This window comes from Urocitellus parryii, chromosome 12 (assembly GCF_045843805.1).
Source record: "Urocitellus parryii isolate mUroPar1 chromosome 12, mUroPar1.hap1, whole genome shotgun sequence".
Classification (NCBI taxonomy): domain Eukaryota; kingdom Metazoa; phylum Chordata; class Mammalia; order Rodentia; family Sciuridae; genus Urocitellus; species Urocitellus parryii.
The window spans coordinates 62,032,903-62,055,939 of NC_135542.1; the positions used below are offsets into that span (position 1 = coordinate 62,032,903).

General features: G+C 35.5%; 1 protein-coding gene across 3 annotated transcripts in view; it reads right to left on the reverse strand.

Annotated features, from left to right (window-relative positions):
• Map4k3 (mitogen-activated protein kinase kinase kinase kinase 3) overlaps positions 1-23,037 on the reverse strand; it is a 186,872-nt gene that overhangs the window by 102,188 nt on the left and 61,647 nt on the right. For all 3 annotated transcript variants that reach the window (XM_026410129.2, XM_026410130.2, XM_077791693.1), the window contains one exon: positions 237-327. In XM_026410129.2, coding sequence (XP_026265914.1) covers positions 237-327 — 91 coding nt within the window. The remainder of the gene's footprint in view (positions 1-236; positions 328-23,037) is intronic.

Genomic DNA, 23,037 nt, shown 5'->3' on the forward strand with positions numbered 1-23,037 from the left:
CAGTTTTTGCCTGTCAGCTTCCTCACTGAACTCAAATATAGAAGTCAACCCACGTGACTGTAATACTGGTTTTAGAATTAATAGGTCATAAATTAAAATTCCATTCATGTGAAAATATCCTATTTTCAAAGCATAAAGGAAACTACAAATCATGGTATTAGAGCTAAGTTTATTTTGTTAAATTAATTAGGGGATGGAATCATTATTACTTTTCAAAAGGGAAACAAACAATGTACCTGAGATAGCTTCCAAAATAAGCAACAATATTTGGGTGTTTACAGTCTTTCATCATAATAATTTCTTGCTGCACAACTGCAAAATCTTCTCCTGGAATAAAAAAAAAAAGGATGTTGAATATTTAGTAGGCAAGAGAAGCTTCGAACTGTTCATTTATTTCAAAACATAATATGAAGATAATTATGCATTTAACATAAATAATGAGCTATAAATAAACACAACTCATAAGTTAATGGTATTACTTTTAATGACAATTTCAGTCCTGACTTAAGAGAACGTATACCACAGTGATTAAAAGTATGATCTCCAGTCCCAGACTTTCTAGATTCAAATTCTAGTTCTGTTCCTTCCTATGCTGTGTGAGCTTGGGCAAATTACTTGACTTCTCCATGTCAATTTTCTACTCAGTAAAATAACAATGACCTATCTCCCAGGGCTGTTGTCAATGTTAAATGAATTAATACACATAAAATGCTTAGAATAAGCAGAGTAATTTCTATATAAGCATTGGCTTATACTTATTACTATTATGCCTAGGACATAATCATCAGTTGTCATTTATCACATTTTCCTTTATTACTAGATAACAGCTAACACTTGTAAAATAAGGAAGTAATTCCTTTTTTATAAGCAGGACCCCTTATACATTAAGTATGTAGATGTATTTCCACAGGCTCTCTGCAGAGCCCAGCAGCCTACACAACAGCAGCAACAGGTTACTGGATGGACCCCCACCCCCACAGGCCTGTCTTGTATTCAGTACTTGTTTCCACCACATAAAAATGGCACTATATCTGAGCCTGGTCAGGAGATTAACAAATGATCTCTCCTATTCCCTCCCTGCCCAGATTCTTCAATATGTGATCTGGCAATCCCACAGCAGTGTCACATGCTGTGACTCCTGAATAAACACTTGTCATGGAGAGCAACAGAACTGCAGGGAATGCAAATGTGGTGAACCAGAGACTACAGAAAGAGAACAAATGGAAGTGTTTCCACTTAAAACAAAGTGGCCTGGATTACTAATTCAGTTTTCAAGTACTATATTCTATGACTAGCTGGATAAAATGTGTATTAGTGGCAAAGTTTAAAAAAAAATTAAGAGTGCTTTAGCATTTACTGCTCAAATCATAAGTAAGTTGTTGATGGGTAAACCCTGCAATTTCTGGCCTTGGCATTACCCATTGTAAATGTAACTAAAACAAGAACTAAACAAACCACAAATCATTTGAGCCTGATATCAAAATCCACCTCACTGTCCCAGTTACAAGGGAAGAAATAATAGAGAACAGATGGTATGTCAAGTTCTTAATTTCTGTAGTGATGTGAACACAAAATTAAAAAGAAAAGAACCCCAAAGAAGAGGGGGAAATTTTTACATTCTCAAAAACTCAGAGCTAGGATCCTCTTATGAGTTAGTTTCCCACCTTAAGAATTCCTGATTTTCATCATATAAACAAGAAATCCAAGTTAAAAGTTATAAAGTTATAAGGGACTAACACCAATCATCCAGAAGTTCTAAACTTTTGCTTTTTACCCACCCTGAAATTATACTTTTCTGCACTCTAATGGAAGGGCCATCCACAATCAAGGTTGATCTACTCAGTGATCCCAGGACTTCTGATGGTTAGAGGTTGGGAACTTTTTCTGGGGTAAGCCTCAGAGACTTTATTCATCATCACGTAACCTCAAAGGCACCAACCCAGAAGGACTGATCTTTGGAAAGCACTGAGGAGAGACAGGAAAAGGAGGGCATCTAATGATACAACTGAGCTGCTACAGTGGGCCTCACCTACTCTGTAATTCTCCGATACATCCGTACATGACCCAAAACTCCCTGTATCATTTAAGCCACCATGAGCAGGGGTTTCTCTTTACTTACAAGCATCACAATTTGTACATATCACAGCCTTACTATGATCTTTGTACATATCACAGCCCTTACTATGCTCCATTCATGTCTGCGTGTCCTCACTAGAAGACAAAGCCCTCTAAGACAGGACTGTGCCTGAATTGTCTTTGTATCCTGAGCACCTGATACAAAACAGAAAGAACTGTTGACTGAATGGATCTACATTACACTTCTGTGAAGGCTCTAAAAGGGGAATATCAGCTTTTGGTTTAATTTTATCTAATTATCAGCATGCTTTATACAATTAATAGACTATTTATTACTCCTTTTGATTTCTACTTCAACTTATGAGAGGCTTTAAGGCTTCAAGTACAACTTCTCCCATGAAATGTTGTTGATCCAAAGTGAATAATTTCTTTCCTATCTTATTTGATTATGAAATGGCTAAATTAATTCAATATTTTTATAGGAGAAAAATTCACACATTCAATTTTAAAGGTAAGTGAAAAATATAAACTTTGGTAGAAAAAAAAAGAAAGAATTTAATACATTAATGTTGATTTAAAGAACTTTCTTTAAAGCTCATGAGAGACATATTCCAAAGTTGAAAATGAACAAACTTAAGGGGAAAAAATCCTATCATGCTTAATTGGGAGATTAAACTAGATAATCTCTAAAACCTTTCCAATTCTAAGAGTATAGAGTTTTTTGATAAAATTTTTAGACTTTAAATAATTCATCTTCCAAAAGATGTTCCCCCTCCCTTAATGAAATGGGAAACACATGCAAGACTACAAGTAGAGGACATAATGAACGAACTAAGAACTAAGGCAGAAAAATATAAACATTATAATACATGTAATGTTCTTAGAGCATTCATCATACATAATAAGTGTCAATAAATGTTAACTACTTACAGTTAAGAGAAGGAGGCTGAATAATGATTCCCAAAAGTCTTATTGCCTAAAACCTGTGAATGTTATCTTTCGTGGCAAAGGGGATTTGCAGTATTAATAAACTGAGGATCCTGGATAGGTAGATTATCCTAAACAACCCAGGTGACAACTGACAGGATTTGCTACACTATAGGCTTTGAAGGGCCAATTAAGGAATGCAGCTCTAGAAATTGGAAGAGGTTAGGGAGTACAGCCCTGTTGACACCTTGATCTGAACAAGAACTTTAATAAATGTGTTGTTTCAAGTTACCAAGTTTGCGGTAACATGCTATAGCAGTCATGAGAAATTAATGTGATTATCAACATCATTATTACTGTGGCAAGGACTGGAGATACAGCTTAAGGTAGACCACTTGCCTAGCATGTGTGAGGCCGAGTTCAATTCCCAGTACTGCAAAAACAAACAAACAAGCAAACCTATTATTATCGTGGCAGAGCTGGATAGCCATTCACAAATGATGGGTGCACCCCTCTCCATAGTGTGCAAATTATTGGTAGGAGGCAGTCATCTAGTCAGACACTTCCCAGTCAGTGAGCATGCTCCTGTGCCCAAAAGACTAGTTCTTGCCAAGAGAATGCAAACAAAAGTCATGTGTCCCTTTTTCATTACTTTTCCCCATCATCAGGTTATATAATATTGTGAGTACTCAAGGAAATGCAAACAGCCTGGGTCCCTGAGTTACTAACAGGAAAAAAATCCAACTTGGTTTCACAACTTACTGGATGTATGATCTTGGGCAAATTACTTTCTCTGTATATGTGTGTGTTTCTCAACCTACAATGGCAATTACATAATACAAAATAATATGTTACATATATGTGTGTATAATAAATAGCACATAATAGCAATTACCCACATTCACAACTCCATGCCCCCCCACTTACTTTGCTTTCTTTTTCTTATCACAAACATATTTTATGTTTACTGATTTACTGTATGTCTTTCAATAGGGACATTCGATATGAATGCATTACTGAGTTATCCCAGAAATATTAACCAAATGAAGCCCACAAAAGTAAAAATAAGGTGGGACAAATAGTAAGAACACAAGATGCTCACAATTTATAATACATATTATTGTACCTTGGGAGACAAACACATACCTGAAAAAAAAAACTATTAAAAAAAATCTTTTAACACTTTAGAATGCATCCAATTAAATTATATACATAAGAATAAGATTTAAAATGTAAGAGCCCTACACAAGTATTTTAAAAGACAAAATCCCTGGAAAAAAAAAAAAAGGAAAACATTTTACTTTTGAGTAAAAGGACTTTTGGTAAAAAGAGGCAAATATCTCATAGATTAATCCCTGAGTTACTACAATCAAAATACCAGTTGAATCTTGAACATAAAAAAAAAATTCTATCATATTCATCTGGAAAATTAACACAAAGAAACAGTTTTATAATAGATTTTACTTCAAAATATTACAGAAAAATAGATATCAGAGTTGATCTATCCAGAATTTTCGTTTCTTTGATTTTTGCTAGTTGAGTATTAAACGTCCTATGGCCAGAGAAAAGAGAATGAAACAAAATATATCTAAGTTGGGAAGGAAAATGTATATTTACCTTTGTTCACAGATGACATGAAATTACACGTTTAAAACTCTTAAATAGTTTACAAAGAAATTTCTAGAACAAATGAATTCAGCAAGCTAGCTGCAGGATAAAAAAAAGTCAACACATACAATCAGTTGCATTTATATCCAATAAACAATCTGAAAGGGATTACAACAATCCCAGTTACAAGAGCATCAAAAGAAAAAAAATACTTAGTTATAAACTTAACCTTGGAGGCAAAAGACTTGTAGGTGAAAACTATAAAACATTACTGAAAGGAATGAGACATCCTATGTTCATGGGCTGAAAGACGATGTAGTCAAAATGTCCATCCAACCCAAAGTAATCTATGGAATCAATGCAATCCCAATCAAAATCTCAAAAACGTTTTTTTGCAGAAGTAGAAAAGGCAATCCTAAAATTCACATGGAAACACAAAGGATCCCAAATAGCCAAAATAATCCTGAAAAAGAACAAAGCTAAAGATCTCATACTTCCTGATTTTAAAACATTTTACAAAGCTACAGTAACCAAAACAATTACGGTACTGGCGTAAAGACAAACACATGACCAATGCAATAGAATAGCCTAGAAATAAACCCACACATATTCTATTAAGGCTCTTTTACATGGTGCCAAGATTACACACAAAGTAAGAACATTCTCTTCAACAAATGGTGCTGGGAAAATTGAATATCAACATGTAATGGAATAAAATTGGACACTTCTCTTACATATATAGAAATCAACTCATAATGTTTTAAAAACTTAAGTGCAAGACCTGAAACTATAAAACTCCTTTAGAAAATAAAGGCAAAATAATGCACAACATTGGTCTTGTCAAAAATACAGGTAACAAAAGCAAAAACAGAACAATTGTGACTGCATTAAACTCAAATCTTTGCATAGAAAAAGGAATCATCAGCCAATTGGAAAGGTAACAACCAAATGGAAGAAAATATCTGCGAACACTATATCTGATAAGAGTTTAATATCCAAAATACATGAGGATTTCCTACAACTCAATAGAAGACAACAACCTTAACAATTAAAAATGAACAAGGATGAGGAATATATTAGTTTGATTCAATCATTTCACAACATGTACATATCAAAACATTATGTTGTAATACCCATAAATATATACAACCTACATTTGTCAATTTTACATTAATAATGCTGGAGATTATTTTCTTACTGAACAAAGAATTTGTCTCTCCAAAAACATTCAAATGGCCAATGTGTACGTGAAAGATGTCAGCATCACTAATCATCAGAGAAATGCAAATCAAAATTTTAATGAGAGGGCTGGGACTGTAACAAAGTGGTAGAGCACTTGTCTAGCACATGTGGGGCACTGGGTTTAATCCTCAGCACCAAATAAAAATTAATAAATAAAATAAAAGTCCTATATCCATCTACAACAAAAATAAATAAATAAATGAGATTATAGCGAGAGGGCTAGAGTTGTAGCTCAGTGGTAGAGTGCTTGTTAGTATGTCTAAGACACCAGAGAATAAACAAACAAGCAAACAAAAACCATGGTGAAGACTCAGCTCCAACCTGTTAGGATGGCTACTATGAACAAACAAAAAACAGAAAGCAATAAGTGTTGGTGAAGATGCTGATAAATTGGAACTCCTGTGCACTACTGCTAGGAATGTAAAATCATGCAGTTGCTATGGAAAACAGTATAGAAGTTCCTCCAAATTTTAAAAAGCTGAGTGAGCACACCTGTAATTCCTACTGTTGTAATCCCAGTGATTTGGGAGGTTGAGACAGGAGAATCACAAGCTCGGGGTCAGCCTTAGCAACTTAGAAAGACCCTGTCTCAAAATAAAAAATAAAAGGGGTTGAGGAAGTGGCTCAGTGGTAAAGCATACCTGGGTTCAATCCCCAGTACCATGATGATGATGATGAAGAAAAAATAATAATAATAGCACCATATGATCCAGCAATCCCACTCCTGAGCAGATGCCCAAAAGAACTGTAATCAAAATCTCAAAGAAAGACTTGTGCCCTCTTGTTCATTGCAGCATTATTCATAATAGCTAAGAGGCAGAAACAACCCAAATGTCCAACGGTGGATACATGGCTAAAGAATATGTGATACACACACAATTCTCTCTCTCTCTCTCTCTCTCTCTCTCTGTGTGTGTGTATATATATATATATATATATATATATATATATATATATATATATATATCTTCACACATGCACACAATGGAATATTATTCTTTCTTTTAAAAGAGGTCTTATCATATGCTGCAACATGAATGGACCTGGAGAATAAAATGCTCAATGAAAGGAACCAGTCCTACAAGGACAAATATTGCGTGATTCCACTTATATGAGGTATGTAAAGTAGTCAAACTAACAGAAGAAGAAAGTAGAATGGTCAATGCAGACACAGAGTAGAAGAGGAAACATGGAGTTAGTGTTAAATAAATACAAATTTCAGTAATGAAACATGAAAATGATCTAGAGGTTTATAACATCCATCTTACAGTTAACAACACTGTACTTCAATTTATTAAGATGGTAGGTCTCAAGTTGTATATTTTTACCATGATATTTTTTTTAAAAAAAATACCCTATGAATGCTTGCTTTGCATGCACAAAGCCCAGGGTTCAACCCCTAGCACCACAAAACAACAACAACAAAAACAAAAACAAACAAACACAATCCTATGGCCAAAGAGAAAAGTTTTGATTTGGACTATGGAAAACAAATAAGGTTTCTTATGCATATGTTGTGGGTATTTCATTCACAAATCTTCAAACTTCTATATTATTTTAAACATAAATAAGTGGGAACAGGGGCTGGGGATGTGGCTCAAGCGGTAGCGCGCTCGCCTGGCATGTGTGCGGCCCGGGTTCGATCCTCAGCACCACATACCAACAAGATGTTGTGTCCGCCAAGAACTAAAAAATAAATATTAAAAATAAATAAATAAATAAATAAATAAATAAATAAATAAATAAATAAATAAAAAGAAGTGGGAACAAATACCTATACTCTTATTCTTCTTCTTTTTTTCTTAGTTGTAGATGGACATAATACCTTTATTTTTATGTGGTGCTGAGGATTGAACCCAGTGCCTTACATGTGCTAGCAAGTGCTCTACTGCTGAGCTACACCGCAAGCCCAAATATCCACACTCTTCATAAAGGTATGTTACAACCAGCTTTAATTTTCCATTTGTTAAGTGGTACCGTTATGGTTTGGTTATAAGGTATCCCCCTAAATGCTCACATGTTAATGCAGGAATGTGCAAAGATGAAACAAATAGACCTTAAAAGCTGTAATCTCATCACTGGATCAACCCATCGGATGAATTAATAATCTGAATGGATTACTGGATGGTAACTGAGAGGCAGCTGTGGTGTGGCTGAAGGAAGTAGGTCATTGGGGCATCACTTGAGGAATGTCTTCTCTCTCCTTTCCAGCTGCCATAAACAGCAGCTCTCCTTTGCCATGCCCTCTCACCATGATTTTCTGTCTCACCTCAGGCCCAGAGCTATGAAGTCAGCTGATCACAGACTGAAATCATGAGCCCAAAATAAACTTTTCTTCCTCTAAGTTGTTCTTGTCAGATATTTTTGGTCATAGCAACAAGAAGTTGATTAACAAAGGTACCATTCAACATAATTTTTAAACTCTACCTCATGCTGTAGAAGCAATAAATGGAATTATCAGCATTTCAGTAATACATGACATGGCTAACATCCCACAACTTTGATTCTCTCTTTTTTTTTTTTTTGGTGGGGGGGGGGTACTGAGGATTGAATCCAGGGACACCTAAACACTAGCCCCAGCCCCAGCCCTTTTTGTTTTTTATACTGAGGCACTGTCTCACTAAATTGCTTAGAGCCTCGATAAGCTGATGAGGCTGGCCTTGAATTTGTAATCCTTCTGCCTTGGCCTCCCACATCCTTGGGAATACAGGCACGTGCCACACACCCAGCTGTGATTCTCTAAATAAAAAGAAGCTACCTCAAACTACCAGAGAATACAGGAAATACACTAAATGAAATCCAATTACCACCTTTAAAATATGTAAATAAAATAAAATTCCAGTGGCTTATTTTAAAAAGATGAGAAACTAGCTTAAGTAGTTATAATAACAATTTTCTTCCTAAAACCAAATAACTAGCTCTCACTTTTTAGTTTTAGTTTGGGGGATATATTCTGGCCCTGATTAATACTACAAAGAAATACAAAGGCAGGGGCACTCTATCACTGAGCTACATCCCCAGCCCTTTTTAAATTTTTGATTTTTAAAAAATGTTAAGAATGGGTCTAAATTGCTTGGGGCCTCACTAAGTTTCTCAGGCTGGTCTTGAACTTTCATCCTCCAGCCTCTGGGATTACAGGTACATGCTACAGGTAAGGACAGAATAAAAGAACTAAGGCATGGTATAGATTTTAAGGGAAGTAATTCTACCGACTTCTATATGTACTTCAAAACAAATTAAAAAAATAAATTATAATGATTTTATACCAAAGTAGTTTGTGCCAGATGATTAGGTTTAATTTTTGGAAAAAATAATGAAACTGTGATACCAGCTCCAAAAGTCATACTTTAATGCTTGTTTTTCAACCCTGTTTTCTAACAGCTGTCCCCTGTCCCCATGAAATTTTATGCCATAAATATTTTGAATATCTATTTATATGTGTGTATGTATACATTTATGCATAAAAAGAATGAGTTTTTTCCCTCTTCTTTTGTGTGGGTGTGAGTGTTTATGAGAACTGAACACAGGTCCCTGAACATGCTAGGCAAGTACTCTATTGCTTAGTCACGGTCCCAAACTGTTTTTTTGAGACAGGCTGGTTTTGAACTTGCAATCCTCCTGCCTCAGTCTCCTGTTCATGTGCCACTACGCTGGCGATTCTACCACCTTCTTATTTTAAAGAAATATTTGAGAAAACACTCTCAAATGCAAACAAATTATATCCAGGTTGTAAGGGCAGAATGGCTTAACCTGAGATTACTGACTTAACCTGTGAGATCTCTGTTTCTTACCATGGTCCAGCTCTTCTTTTGAGAGCCAGTTTACCCATGCAGGTCTGATTGAAGACCCCAAAACAAGGAAGGTAATATAAGTTGCTTAGTGAGAAACTTTGTTGTTTAAAATCAAACAAACTTTGGGAGCGGCAAAAGCGGCTCTAGAGTTAGACTGCCAGGGTTCAAATTCCAGCTCTCTACTCAATTAGGGCAAAGTACTAAAGCTTTCAGTACTTTAGTTTCCTTAACTATAAACCTTTGTAGAATAAATGATGTAACAGCCACTCTGTCTGTGATGGCAATAAACACTGGGTATTGAGGGACCTGTTCAACACTCAAGGGAAATAGGAAAAGGTGCCACATAAGGACATTCCCTAATTACTTGCCACTCTGATGCAAGATAAAGAGGGAGAAAGTGCCTCTTCTACCTTTACCGACAGGAAAACCAACATCAAATGTTGACAGGAAATTAGGTTCATAAAATGCAACTTGAGATTTGTGAAAAAATAGTGGACTGAGGTCTTACTGGTTCCTTGTTTTGCTTTTTAAATTTTGCTCTACAATTTAATATGTACTTCTCTCATAAACATACAAAAAAATACTATCCTATTTTCCCACTGAATTTCCTTGTTTATCAATCTCAGTATTTTTTCATTGTGTTGGAAAAGGAATGAATTTCGGCACTTAGAAGAGTTTCTCCTAAAAAGTTGCTATCTAAAAATTAATCACTTACCTGTCTGCATTTATATTCTATTTTAGCAACTGGTATTGCAAACAATACCACGAATGAGTAATTGTAAGTAACTTTAAAATTCTAACTTGAAATCACTAAAATAAAAAGACAAAAAAAGAAAGATTTAAGAGACCTATAACAAAATGACAGTTGTTGTAAGCCAAAAGTACATGAGTTTTACTCTACTAGCCTTCTCTGACACAACTATTCATCTTACTTTATTTTTAAATTTTTGTTCAAAATGGGCCAACAGCTGACAATGTTCTAGCCCAATCCGATTTAAGACTATAGCAACAAACTTGTAATCCCACAAAATCCGGTTTATTGTCCCACTGCAATGAGTAAAACTGCACACCAGAGGAACCTACAGCCATCTTACCAAAAAAGGGAAGACTGAATTCAACACAATCTCTTTATGTCAAAGTGAGTGATATTTTCCAGGAAGAGGGGGATGTTTCATTTTTGCTGATACAATTTTATACTGCTAAATCTCTACAGTCTGTGATTTTAAACAAAAAGTTTCTCACTAAGTAAGCAAGCTATATATTCAAAGACACAGTTTGTTGCAACACTCTATAGCTAACCCATTCTTGGAAGAAACAGCTTCCTGTGGAGTGTGGGTTTCAACTGTGTCTGTTTGCTCTGATATATAACCAGGAGGATTTTACTGTCACTTGAGATTTCTGTGACCTAAGAGTCCTGTTCCATTTATGTCAGGTATGAAGAATAGCTTACTAATTATACTGACTGCATTGTATTCTTTTAAGAGTTTGTTTGCTGGCTTATATTTTGGTTTATTCTGCATCAATTTCTGCTAAGATATCTACTTTGGGTAAATATACTGATTTTGAAGAATCATGTTTATTTTACCCCAGTGAAGTTCATTTACACATTTAACATACATTAACAATCACTAGTTGAAGTGATACACACACACACACACACACACACACACACACACGTCTGGCTCAATCTGATACAAAGAACTCCCACACCACGGCCAAACTTTGGGAGTGACGAAAGCGGCTCTAGAGTTAGACTGCCAGGGTTCAAATTCCAGCTCTCCACTCAATTAGGGCAAAGTACTAAAACTTTCAGTACTTTAGTTTCCTTAACTATAAAAAACAGGGATAATGATACAAGGATTAAACAAGTCAACATATACAAAGCACTTAAAACAGTGCCTGGCACAAATTAAGTTTGAATAAATGTTAGTTATTCAGTAGCAATACATGGCATAAACAAATTCATCTCTACCTTATTAGTTGCCAGATTTTCCTCATTAGTTTGATTTATCCAGTAAGTATTTACTGAGTGCCTACCAGGTGCCAGACAATGTGGCAGGCAGTGGGAATCTATATTATAAAGAAAAAGGATATAAAGTTTGTCCTCAAGAAATGACAGTCTAGTGAAATCTGCAGCACCACCAGGCTAAAACATGTCTCTATTATTAGGAATAGCTCTTTACAATTTTTTTTTATCAAAGCTGGGAAATTATGCAAAATGAGATGAAGTGATCACCAACTTACAGCGAATGATGCTAGCAAAGTAAATATGACTACATAATTTAAAAAAAAAAGGAAACCAAAACTTTACAACTTTACAAGTACTGAATATACATACTCTAAAGAAATACTGTTCCATGGCCAATTGCCCAGCACAAGTCCTATCTCTCAGAAATCCACCCTGGGCCTCTGCCTGGTCTCTCTTCCTCCCACTTCCACCAGGTTGTTACTTATGGGATTCAGGCTCCCTCAGGCATGGGAGATTACGCTCAAGATAGCAGTGTTCACTACTGTTCTTCTCCACCCTCGCCTGGCTTTCAACTCCTACAGTGCTCCTCTCTACCAGGTATTTCATCATGCACCACTTTTTGAACATCATCTTTTTCTTTTTCTTTTCCTCCTTTTTTTGGGGGGAAGGGGGTTACTGGGGATTGAACTCAAGGGTGCTCTACCACTGAGCTACATTCACAACCCCTTTTATTTTTTGAAACAAGATCTGGTTTAAGTTTTCCAGGCTGGCCTCAAACTTGTGATCCTCCTATATTATTAGTCTCCTGAGAAGCTGGGATTAGAGATATGTGCCACCGTGTCCAGCAAACATCATTTTTAATTCCTTTTCTACTCTTGCATTTTCATCAAATCTTTCCTAGTTACCAGAGGGAAAATGCTGCTTCCTTTCTTTCTGCAAAGAAAGAACTAGTCCTAGTAGTCCTACTAGCAGTATTAACTACCTATACCCAGTGAGGACCTATTTAGTAGTCTAAAAATTTGTTTTAAGTATTAATACACAACAAGCATTATTATTTTTTATTATTATTATTATTATTTTTTTTGGAGAGGAGGAGAACTCCAAATTTTATTTTAGGCTGGGGGTGGGGGGCAGAGGAGATCAGATTCCAAATTCTGAGTGCCTATTCCCCCACATTTATAGGCTCTCTAGTGTCATAAATTTTCTTTCTTTTTTTTTTTTATTGTTGGTCGTTCAAAACGTTACATAGTTCTTAATACATCATATTTCACAGTTTGATTCAAGTGGGTTATGAACTCCCAATTTTACCCCGTATACAGATTGCTGTATCACATCAGTTACCCTTCCATTTATTGACATAATGCCTTTCTAGTGTCTGATGTATTCTGCTGTCTGTCCTATTCTCTACTATCCCCCCTCCCCTCCCCTCCCCTCCCCTCTTCTCTCTCTACCCCTTCTACTGTAAATCATTTCTTCCATTTGTATTGTCTTGTCTTACCCCTCCTTTCCTCTTATATGTCATTTTGTATAACCCTGAGGATCGCCTTCTATTTCCATGCGATTTCCCTTCTCACTTCCTTTCCATTATTTTAACAACTTTCATGAGAAATAATTCACTTAACTTAAAATTATAATCCAATAATTTTTAATATATTCACAGCCATGTACAACCATCACCACGACTAAGACATTTTAGTCTCATCAGCAGTCACCCGTCATTCCCACCACGCCTTCCCCAGCCCGAGGTAACCACTAATCTACTTTCTATATCCACAAATATGCCTGTTCTGGACATTTCATTTAAACAGAATCACATCATTTGTGACCAGCTTCTTTCATTTAGCATAATATTTGATCCATATTATATACACATTTATTTTTACTAAATAATAGTAAATGTGGATCCACCATGTTTCATTTTTATACTCAATAGTTTTTATATATTGTTTTCACTTTGGGCTATAATAAACAATGCTACTATGAACATTTGTATACAAGTTCTTATATATACATATGCTTTCATTTCCCTTGAGAATATATCTAACAGTAAAAACGCTGAGTCATATGGTAACTCAATGTTTAACAAATCTGACAAACTGACAAATGACTTTCCAAAGTGGGCGCACCATTTTATATTACCACTGGCAACATGTAAGGGCTCTAATTACTCTACAATCTTACCAACCCTTATTATTGTCTATCTTTATTATAAATATCCAAATTAGTATGAAGGGCATCTCTGGCTTTGAATGCATTTCCTTAATAACTAATGATGTTGAGCAACTTTTCATGTTTATGTTGGCCACCTGTGTTAAGCCTTTGCCCAGTGAGAATGGGTTACTTCTCTCTTTTGAGTTCAAAGAAATCTTTATATATTCTGTATTTAGTCTCTTATCAACATAACTTATATTTTCTCCAATTCTGTGCACTCTCTTTAAACTTTGTTGATGGTTATCATTTTTCTTGACAAAAAAATCTTAACTTTGATGTAATTCAATTTATCTGATTTTTTTGGTCATACCTTTAAAAGCACTGCCTTAACCCAAGATCTCAAAGACATACTTATGTTTTCTTATAGCAGCTTTACAGTTCTAACATGGAGATGTATGATCTGATTTGAATTAATTTCCAAATATGCTGTGAAGTAGACATCCACCTGCATTCTTTTTCATGTGGATATCCAGTTGTCCACCTCCCACCACTTATTAACTTGTCTTGGCACTGTCTTTTCTCTTGACTTATCTTGGCACTGTTCTCAAAAATCAATTCACCAAAAAGGTCAGGGTAAGTTCCAGACTCTCAAGTCCTTTCCACTAATATAGCTATCCTTGTGCCAGTACCAAATATCTTGATTACCATAGCTCTGTAGTAACTTTTAAAATGGTTGGTATAGGGGCTGGGGATGTGGCTCAAGCGGTAGCGCGCTCGCCTGGCATGCGTGTGGCACGGGTTTGATCCTCAGCACCACATACAAACAAAGATGTTGTGTCCATCGATAACTAAAAAATATATATTAAATTCTCTCTCTGCCTAAAAAAAAAAAAAAAATCTCAAAAAAAAAAAAAAAGGTTGGTATAAAGAAAGCCTTCCAACAATGTTCTCACATTCAGGATTATTTGGGCTCTTCTGGATCCCTTACATTTTCACATGAATTTGAAGAACATTTTGTTAATTTCTGCAAAAGTCCAAGCTGGGATTCTGATCATAATTGTGTTCATTCTGTAGATCAGTTTGGAGACTGCTGTCTTCTTAACTATACTGTCTTCTAGTCTGTTAACTTGGGATGTCTTCACACTTATCTAGATCTTCCATTTATTTTAACAGATTTAGTTTTCAGTGTACAAGTCTTGCATTTTTTTAAAAAAATAAAAGGCATATAGATTGAAAAGGAAGATTATATTCTGCAGATGATATAATCTTATTTGTAGAAAATTCTTAAGAAACTATTACAATGGGTAAGTTCAGCAAAGTTGCAAGGTACAAGAACAATATACAAAAATCGACTATTTCCATCTGTGAACAATGAACATCTGAAAATGAAGTTAATAAAAATAATTCTAATAGCATCTCATTGGATTGGTGTTGGGCAACAGATCCCAGTAATGTTAACTACAAAATGTACAGTAATTTTAATTACAAAAGGAATAAAATACGTAGGTATAAATTTAACAAAACTAATGAAAGACTTACTGAAAACTGCAAAACATAATTCTTGAGAAGAATGTGTACTCTACTGCCACTGGGTAGAATGTTCTGTAGATGTCTGTTAGATCGAGTTAGTTTATCTCCCACCCTTTCACTTTTTTTGTACTGCTGAGGATTGAACCCAGGGCCATCCACATGTTCAAGTACTCTACCACTGAGCTCTATCCTCAATTTTATATTTATTTCTAGTTCCTTGTTGATCTTCTTCCTAATTCAATCTATTAGTGAAAGTCGGGTTATCAAAATTGCCAACTGTTATTGTTGAATGGTTTACTTCTCCCTTCATCATGCCAGTAAAGAAAGTACAGTTTCCTTTCAAGACTATTGTTCTAACAAAATGTATATTTTCTTAATAAAATGTTAGTTCCAGGTCTTCACAATGAAATATTAGACCATGTTGTAAATTCTATACATCATTACAAGAAAGAATAGAATATAATCTTTCACTTAACCACAAAAAAATGGAAGCAAAAACTGACAAATAACTAGACAGGAAATTCACTCATGAGTAGTTTTTAAAACAGCGAAAAGTTTATCTACTTTGGAATAGGGTCTTGTCTAGTTCTCTTACTGACTAATTTTCCTATAATCCTAAAATTTTCTAGAGAAATTTTCTAGGTGAAAATTGATTATATATATTGTTTTAAAGTCATGTTCTAATGACTGCTCTTGAATTGTAAACATGCCTATGTTAATATTAATAATCAAAAATGACTGATTTCAAACACTGATTAGGTACATAACACTGCACAACAATTCTATTGCTGATAACGAGTTAATTTCTTCTTCCTATTCCCTGCAATGGCTTTTAAAACAACAAAAAGTCACTTCTGTTATTCTTCAAATATCCTATGTACCCAGCCCCTGCTTCATTCTCAGCTAAGGACATTGCTTCCTCCAACTGAGAGAGGTTGGGTAATGTGGTCTCCAGACTCTTACATTTGTGTGGCTACATAATTTAGCAACAGAAAATGAGCAGAACTGGTATGTGACCTTCAATCTCACTTCCTTAAGAGAGGAAATTGTTTGTCTGAAATTACCCATTTCTCTCCCTGAAAACTGAAGATGGACACATGGGTGACCCAGCCTCACATAAGCACATGAATGAGCACTGCACTGGGTGATGGAACAAAAAACAGAAACTCATGCATCTCTGAACTGCTGACCTCAGTTTGCCTCAGAATTGTTCTGTAAGACAGAACTAAACTTCTGTCTGTCTTAGGTCTCTTAGTCTCTCCACCTCCACTGACTTCTTCCTTTCAGCCTACAAATATGCTCAAATTACCATTAAAATGTCCCTTAATCTTGTTTCCCCTGTATTAAACTCATCTCCTTGTTGCTTTTCACAGGCAGATTTCTTCAGAGAAAAGTCTGGGTGGTGTTTTCTTTGCATTACTTTCTCAAATTTGCATTGTTCCTCACCTCACTACAATCTATTTATTTTACCCTCTTACTGCTGGAATTACTCTTGCAAAGGCCTACGTTGTTCTAACTCCCAAATCAAAGGTCTCTTTATCAATTCTCATTCTACCTGACACTTCGCAGCATGATATTGACGATGCCTTCTTCCTTTCTGAAACTCTCCAACTACAATTACTACTATACACCAGTAATTGCCAAGTCCATGCCTCCAACCAAGACCTCTTCCCACAAGTCGCAGAACTATGCATCAAGTGGACATTGTGTACATCTACATAAGCAATTTCTAAACATCTCATGATCAACATATCTCAGATGAAAAAAATACATTTTTTCTACAATCTACTTTCTAAATCTCTCTCAATTCCAGCCCTATCATAACTATCTTAATTCAAATCCTTACAAAAATCTTCAAATTGGCCATTGGGGCATACTACTATGCATATCCCCAAAAGTCATTCTTTTCTTCTTGGTCACACTACATCTGAGCAATAGCTTCATACGAGACACACTTCAAATCTGAATTTTAACTAGACGCTTATTGATGTCAGATTGAATCCAAATTTATTCGTGTATTCATTTGTACATGTATATGTATAGAAAAAGAGATACACTTTCCTATTTTCTAGGATGACCATCTCATGTGTTTATCTCTCTCACTAAATCTCTAATACACAATCCAATTCTCATTCTAAATATCCTAGAGGTTCCAAAAGAAAATGAATGCAAACAGATAAGAATACATCTTCCCAATATCAATTCCACCAACCTGCCTGCGTATGTACTCATACTCAGTCTTACCTCTTAACATGAATCAATTGCCCCTGCTCTTAGTCTTATACCTTGGATACTGTCTTTCCATCATCTCAAGCTCTTCATTCTGAGAGAAGACTCTTTCTTCATCTCCCCTTCCATTCCTCCCATTATCTCTTAAACCAGCTCCACAAGTTCACTGACTTAACAAAATGCACCAAAGCCAATGTGCAATTCTCAGTCTTCCTCCACATCTCTCAGCATATCATCTGACACAGTTTTCATCTCCTGCCTTCCTCAAAGACTTTCTTCTATGGGTTTCCATCATAAAATATTCAGCAGGTGTGTTCCCTAGCTAAATGTAACTGGTTAACTTGTTCTCAAGCTCTTTGCTGGATTCTCCCCCAGCAGACCTCTAATATTAGAATTACATAGGGTTCTAACTTCAGCTCCCCAACCCCAACCCCAACCCCAGCCTTCTCTCTATATACCTTCTTCCTAGGTGATCTCATCCCCTTCCAAAGCTTTAAGTACTGTTTATATCCTAATGACCTTCAAATTTGCATCTGTAATCTAACTTCTCCAGGAGCTTCAGATGCATATATCAAACTGCCTAATCATATTCAAAATCTCTAACTGGATCTCTTAGCAAGACATGCAAAATATAGTAGAAGATGATTACTCATTTAATTGATCCCATTGCTCAGGCCCCAAACTCTCCAAACAATTTTCCACTATGCTTCAAATAAAATCTACTCTTTAGGGCTGGGGATATATAGCTCAATTGGTAGAGTGCTTGCCTGGTATGCACAAGGTCCTGGGTTCAATCCCCAGCACATCACACAAAACAAAAAAACTACTCTTTATCACAGTCTTCCAGACCATCTATACTAGTTCTTACCTGGTTTCTCAACTCTATTTAATTCCATGTTCCTGATGGTTCAAAATGAGACAGTCATACTGGCCTCCTCTCTGTCTTCAAACTTGCTGTGTTCATTCCTATTTTAGAGCATTTCACTTGCCTTTCATTAGCTGGAATGGATTTGCCAATACTATCTTATTATTCAAATCTCAATCTAAATGTCATCTACCTGTAGAGGCCTTGCAAAACTGTGACACTAGTATTACTAGTCCCCACCCACTTTCAACCACATGACCTTATTTTAGCTCATAAAATTATCTTATTTATGTGCTGTCTCTCCTGACTAAAATCTCAGCTTCTTAAATGAAGCCTCATCTGCTTTATTTATTACTATGTGCGCAACACCTATACCAACATCTGGCACCAAGCAGACAACAAATAAATATTAATTAAATGCCTGGCATGGACAGGTTCTTTACAAAATAATAACAAAAGGCCAAGAGGCATGTGTGGGTATGTTGTGGTGGTGGGATATTCCATCCCTAGAAGCAAAGAAATGCTAATTAACAGTAAGAGATCAATGATAACCTTTTTGAGAAAACATAGGGGGGAAACCCTGAAAATTTCAGGTATAGTCTTCCCCAGTATACAGTATTCCTAATATGTATCTTCTTAGAATCTTTCAAATGTCCATATCCTTTGACCAGCTAGGACTTTATGATGACAATATGTATAATATCCCTGTAGGTACCTGGCAATGCTATTTGTAATTGTGAAACTAAATGTTATCGTCATTAGGAATTGTTTAAATAACTGACTTATACAACTGAAATCTATGCAGCCAACTTCAAGGAGGTAGAAATAACATGAGAAATATTCAGGATGTACTTTTCAAATAAAAATAAGAATCTACATTTACATCTACAAAACATACACACATATTTATAAAAGTGTACCTACGGTAGGCCTGCTACATGCCTCATCCTAGTAAGAAATGGAACATAAAAATATAAAAAGGTATTATAGCAAATAACTATCTTTTCTAACAGCAGTTATACCATTTGCTGAGTCCTGATAATGTCCTTTAGCCCAGCCTGATGGTAGAAAGGGTGGCAAACCAGGCTAACAGATTGTTCATGGATGGCACTGACCATCAACATGGGTCACCTCTGTGAGGCTTCAGGGAAGCACTAGGGAGCTGTGCCTTATTCATATGCATTCTTATGTATCCTTTGCAACATTTTTTTACTGGTTCAGTTGTGTGCAAACCAACTGAACTGATCAAAGCAGTATGGTCTTTGAACTATGACCAGCTAGCTCCCTTTGTGGTCTGTTTATTTATGTGTATATGTAAACATGTGTATGTATGGTGTTTCTACACACACAAAATCTGGAGAAAAATCACCAAAAAGCTGACAGTGATGATACAAAGTAAAAAAAAATAACGAATGACTTTAGTTTCTGTTTTTCGATAAACTATTTTTCTATTCTTATTGTAATAACCATTGTTTTTGCTATTTAAGCTAAAAAATAGTGTAAACTGATGGTTAATCAAAGGATATATTTGAGAAAAGCAAAACTTAAGCCACATGAATAAGATTAGAATTCATAATGAACCACCTTGAACTAACCTGACATTTAAACAATTTTGTTAAAATGTCTCAGGTTTTCATTTAGCTTTGAACCAGGTTCAAACTGGTTATCAGTTATTTTTTAAAAAAGGAATAAATGTATCAAACTCAAGGTGCAAATTCTTAAAATCCACCACATTATTTCAGATTTAATTTTTGTTTTCAAAAAGTAGAAGATTGGGCAGGGTGCAGTGGCGTACAACCCCAGCTACTCAGGAGACAGGGCAGAATGGTTTTGAGTTTAAAGTCAGATTGGCAACTTAGTGAGACCATATATCAAAATAAAACATGCTGGGGTGAAGGGTGTAACTAATGGTAGAGTGGCCAGTACTGAGTTTAATCCTCAGTACTGTAAAAATTTTTTTTTAATTTAAAAAGTAGAAGATTGGCCATCAAAATTTTAACCTAGAAAAATGTGAGCATAACCCCACCCCTGAAGTAGACTTCTCCCACCTACTAAATCAAACCTGAAATTATTCAGTCTCTAGAGCTAACCATGAATTCACGGAAGAATATATTAAATGATACAGTGAGGCATCAACAAAATCCAGACTGAGGAGAAATACTACAAATGGCCAAGTTTCAACTGCAAAAATTTTATAAGAGTGAGGAGGTGCTGTGGAGTGATACCAGTCAAATTATACAGTTATACTGTATGCATGATGAATATGTAACAGCAAATCCTACCACTATGTACAATTATAATGCACCAATAAAAATACGAAAAAAAAAAAATAAACATAAAAGAAATGTAAAACATATCCACTATTTTCAATGTATGGACCTTATTTATTAGTAAGAAACTATTATTGTCAATAGTATCATGGTTTTACCTTTTTTATTTTTTAAGACATATTTTAAAATCATGTAGTTTACCCAATCAAGTACATAATTCAACGATGGCATTTTTAGTAAATTCACCAGGTTTTTCAACCCTCACTATAAATCAGTTTTAGAATGGTTTCTATTACCTCTATAAGATTCTATAAGTTCATTTAACTGCCAATCCACTCCTCTGCCTCCAACTCACCAGTCCACTAATCCCCTTTCCAGTTCTCCAAATTTGCCTTTTTTTGAACATTTCATGTAAGAGAATCACAAAACAGGTGGTCTCTGTGCCTAGCTCCTTTCACTCGGCAAACGGTTTAGTTCATTTATTTCATAGCATGTACTAGAAGTTTTATTTTATCACAAAATAGTCTTCTATTATACATGTATAACATATTTTGTGCATTCATTCACCAGCTGATGGGCAGTAAGGATGATTCCAAGTTTGAGATATTATGAGTAATGCTGCTATGAACACTCAAGTGTGAAAGTCACTGAGGGGGAAGATACGCATGAGAGGAAATGCTGAGTCATTATGCGAAATTTATGCTGAACATTTTAGGAAAGTGCCAAAATGTTTTCCAAAGTGGCATACTTTCCCAAATGCAGTGTGTGGAGTTTCCTGTTTGTGGCCCTGGGTTCTTATCCTCTAGCTATTTGTAGGGCAATATTAAGGGCCAAAATGATACAATGTTGGGATCTGATTCAAAGTAGAATGTAGCTAGTAGATAAAATAAAGTTGGTCACACCTTAATAACTGTATCAGTGGTGGCAGAATTCTCAGCCACCTGACTATGACTACTTGGTACATACTCTGTGTCAGGCATTATTGTTTAAGTGCTTTAGATATTTAAGACCATTTAATCCTTATAATAACCAGAAGAGGAAGTTATTATTGTTATCCCCATTTCAGAGATGAAAAAACAGAGGCTCAGAAAGCTTAAATAATGTACTCTACTCTGGACTAGAATCAAAATAGCCTGCCTTCAGAGTCTGTACTTCACCAGTGGGCAGAGCTTACCAACAAGAAAACACATCTCCTAAGATATGAACAAAGTAAAACAGAGAAATTAAATATAAAAATTCAGATGGCTTCTATGAACATAAGTAGAAAATCCAAGGTTGATATGTGTATATATATATATATATATATATATATATATATATATACATACACATATACATACACACACATATAAAAATATGGTAATAACCCTTTATCTCTTAGTCGTACAATATAAATAATTTTATTCATTTTACTTAGTTATATATTTTACTTTTAATACATGGATCAATATATTGATATTGGACACTTGGCAATGCTCAAGATTGACAGCATCACAACTCAAACATTATATAAATCAGAAAAAAAACTGCCTTGATGAACAAATAGATTTTTCAAGGTTGTATGGGGAATTGAATCCAGGGATACTTTACCACTGAGCTATATGTCCAGACATTTTTATTTTGAAAACGGATAGGGTCTCACTAAGTTGTTGAGGCTGCCCTTGAACTTGTGATCCTCCTGCCTCTGCCTCAAGTAGCTGGGATTTCAGATAAGCACCACTACCATGCCTGACTTTTAAGTTTCTAATTTTCAAGGTAATTTTTTTTGGGGGGCGGGGTATACTGGGGATTGAACTCAGGGGCACTAGACTGCTAAGTCACACCCCCGACCCTATTTTGTACTTTATTTAGAGATAGGGTTTCACTGAGTTGCTTAGTGTCTCACTGTTGCTGAGGCTGGCTTTGAACTTGTGATCCTCCTGCCTCAGCCTCCTGAGCAGCTAGGATTATAGGAATGCACCACTGTGCCCAGCTTCAAGGTAATTTTAAAATGTACTAATTGAATTCTAGTGCCAGGCCCTGAGTTCAGTGCTAGTGGCACGAATTTGATTAAAATATGGAAACAAAAAAAGATAAGTCTAGAAAGACAAGATAGCTATTGTACATGCTTTAATAGAGTGATTGATTCTTCCAGATGTGTCCGCTTAATCATTCCAGGGGTCAGAGAGGCTTTCTGAAAAAGAAGACACTCTGCTGATGTGAGGGGCTGATGTATGTACAAACCACCTCTGATTAGGATCATTTCATCAAAAAACACAGCCACTTCTTAACGATGAAAAAGAAGGCCCTGCTTTAAGTGCCAAATCTTTAATTTCTTTTCATAACGTCAGATTTCAACAAATTCAAATAGCCTTCTTAAGTTTCTAAAAATTAAAGAAT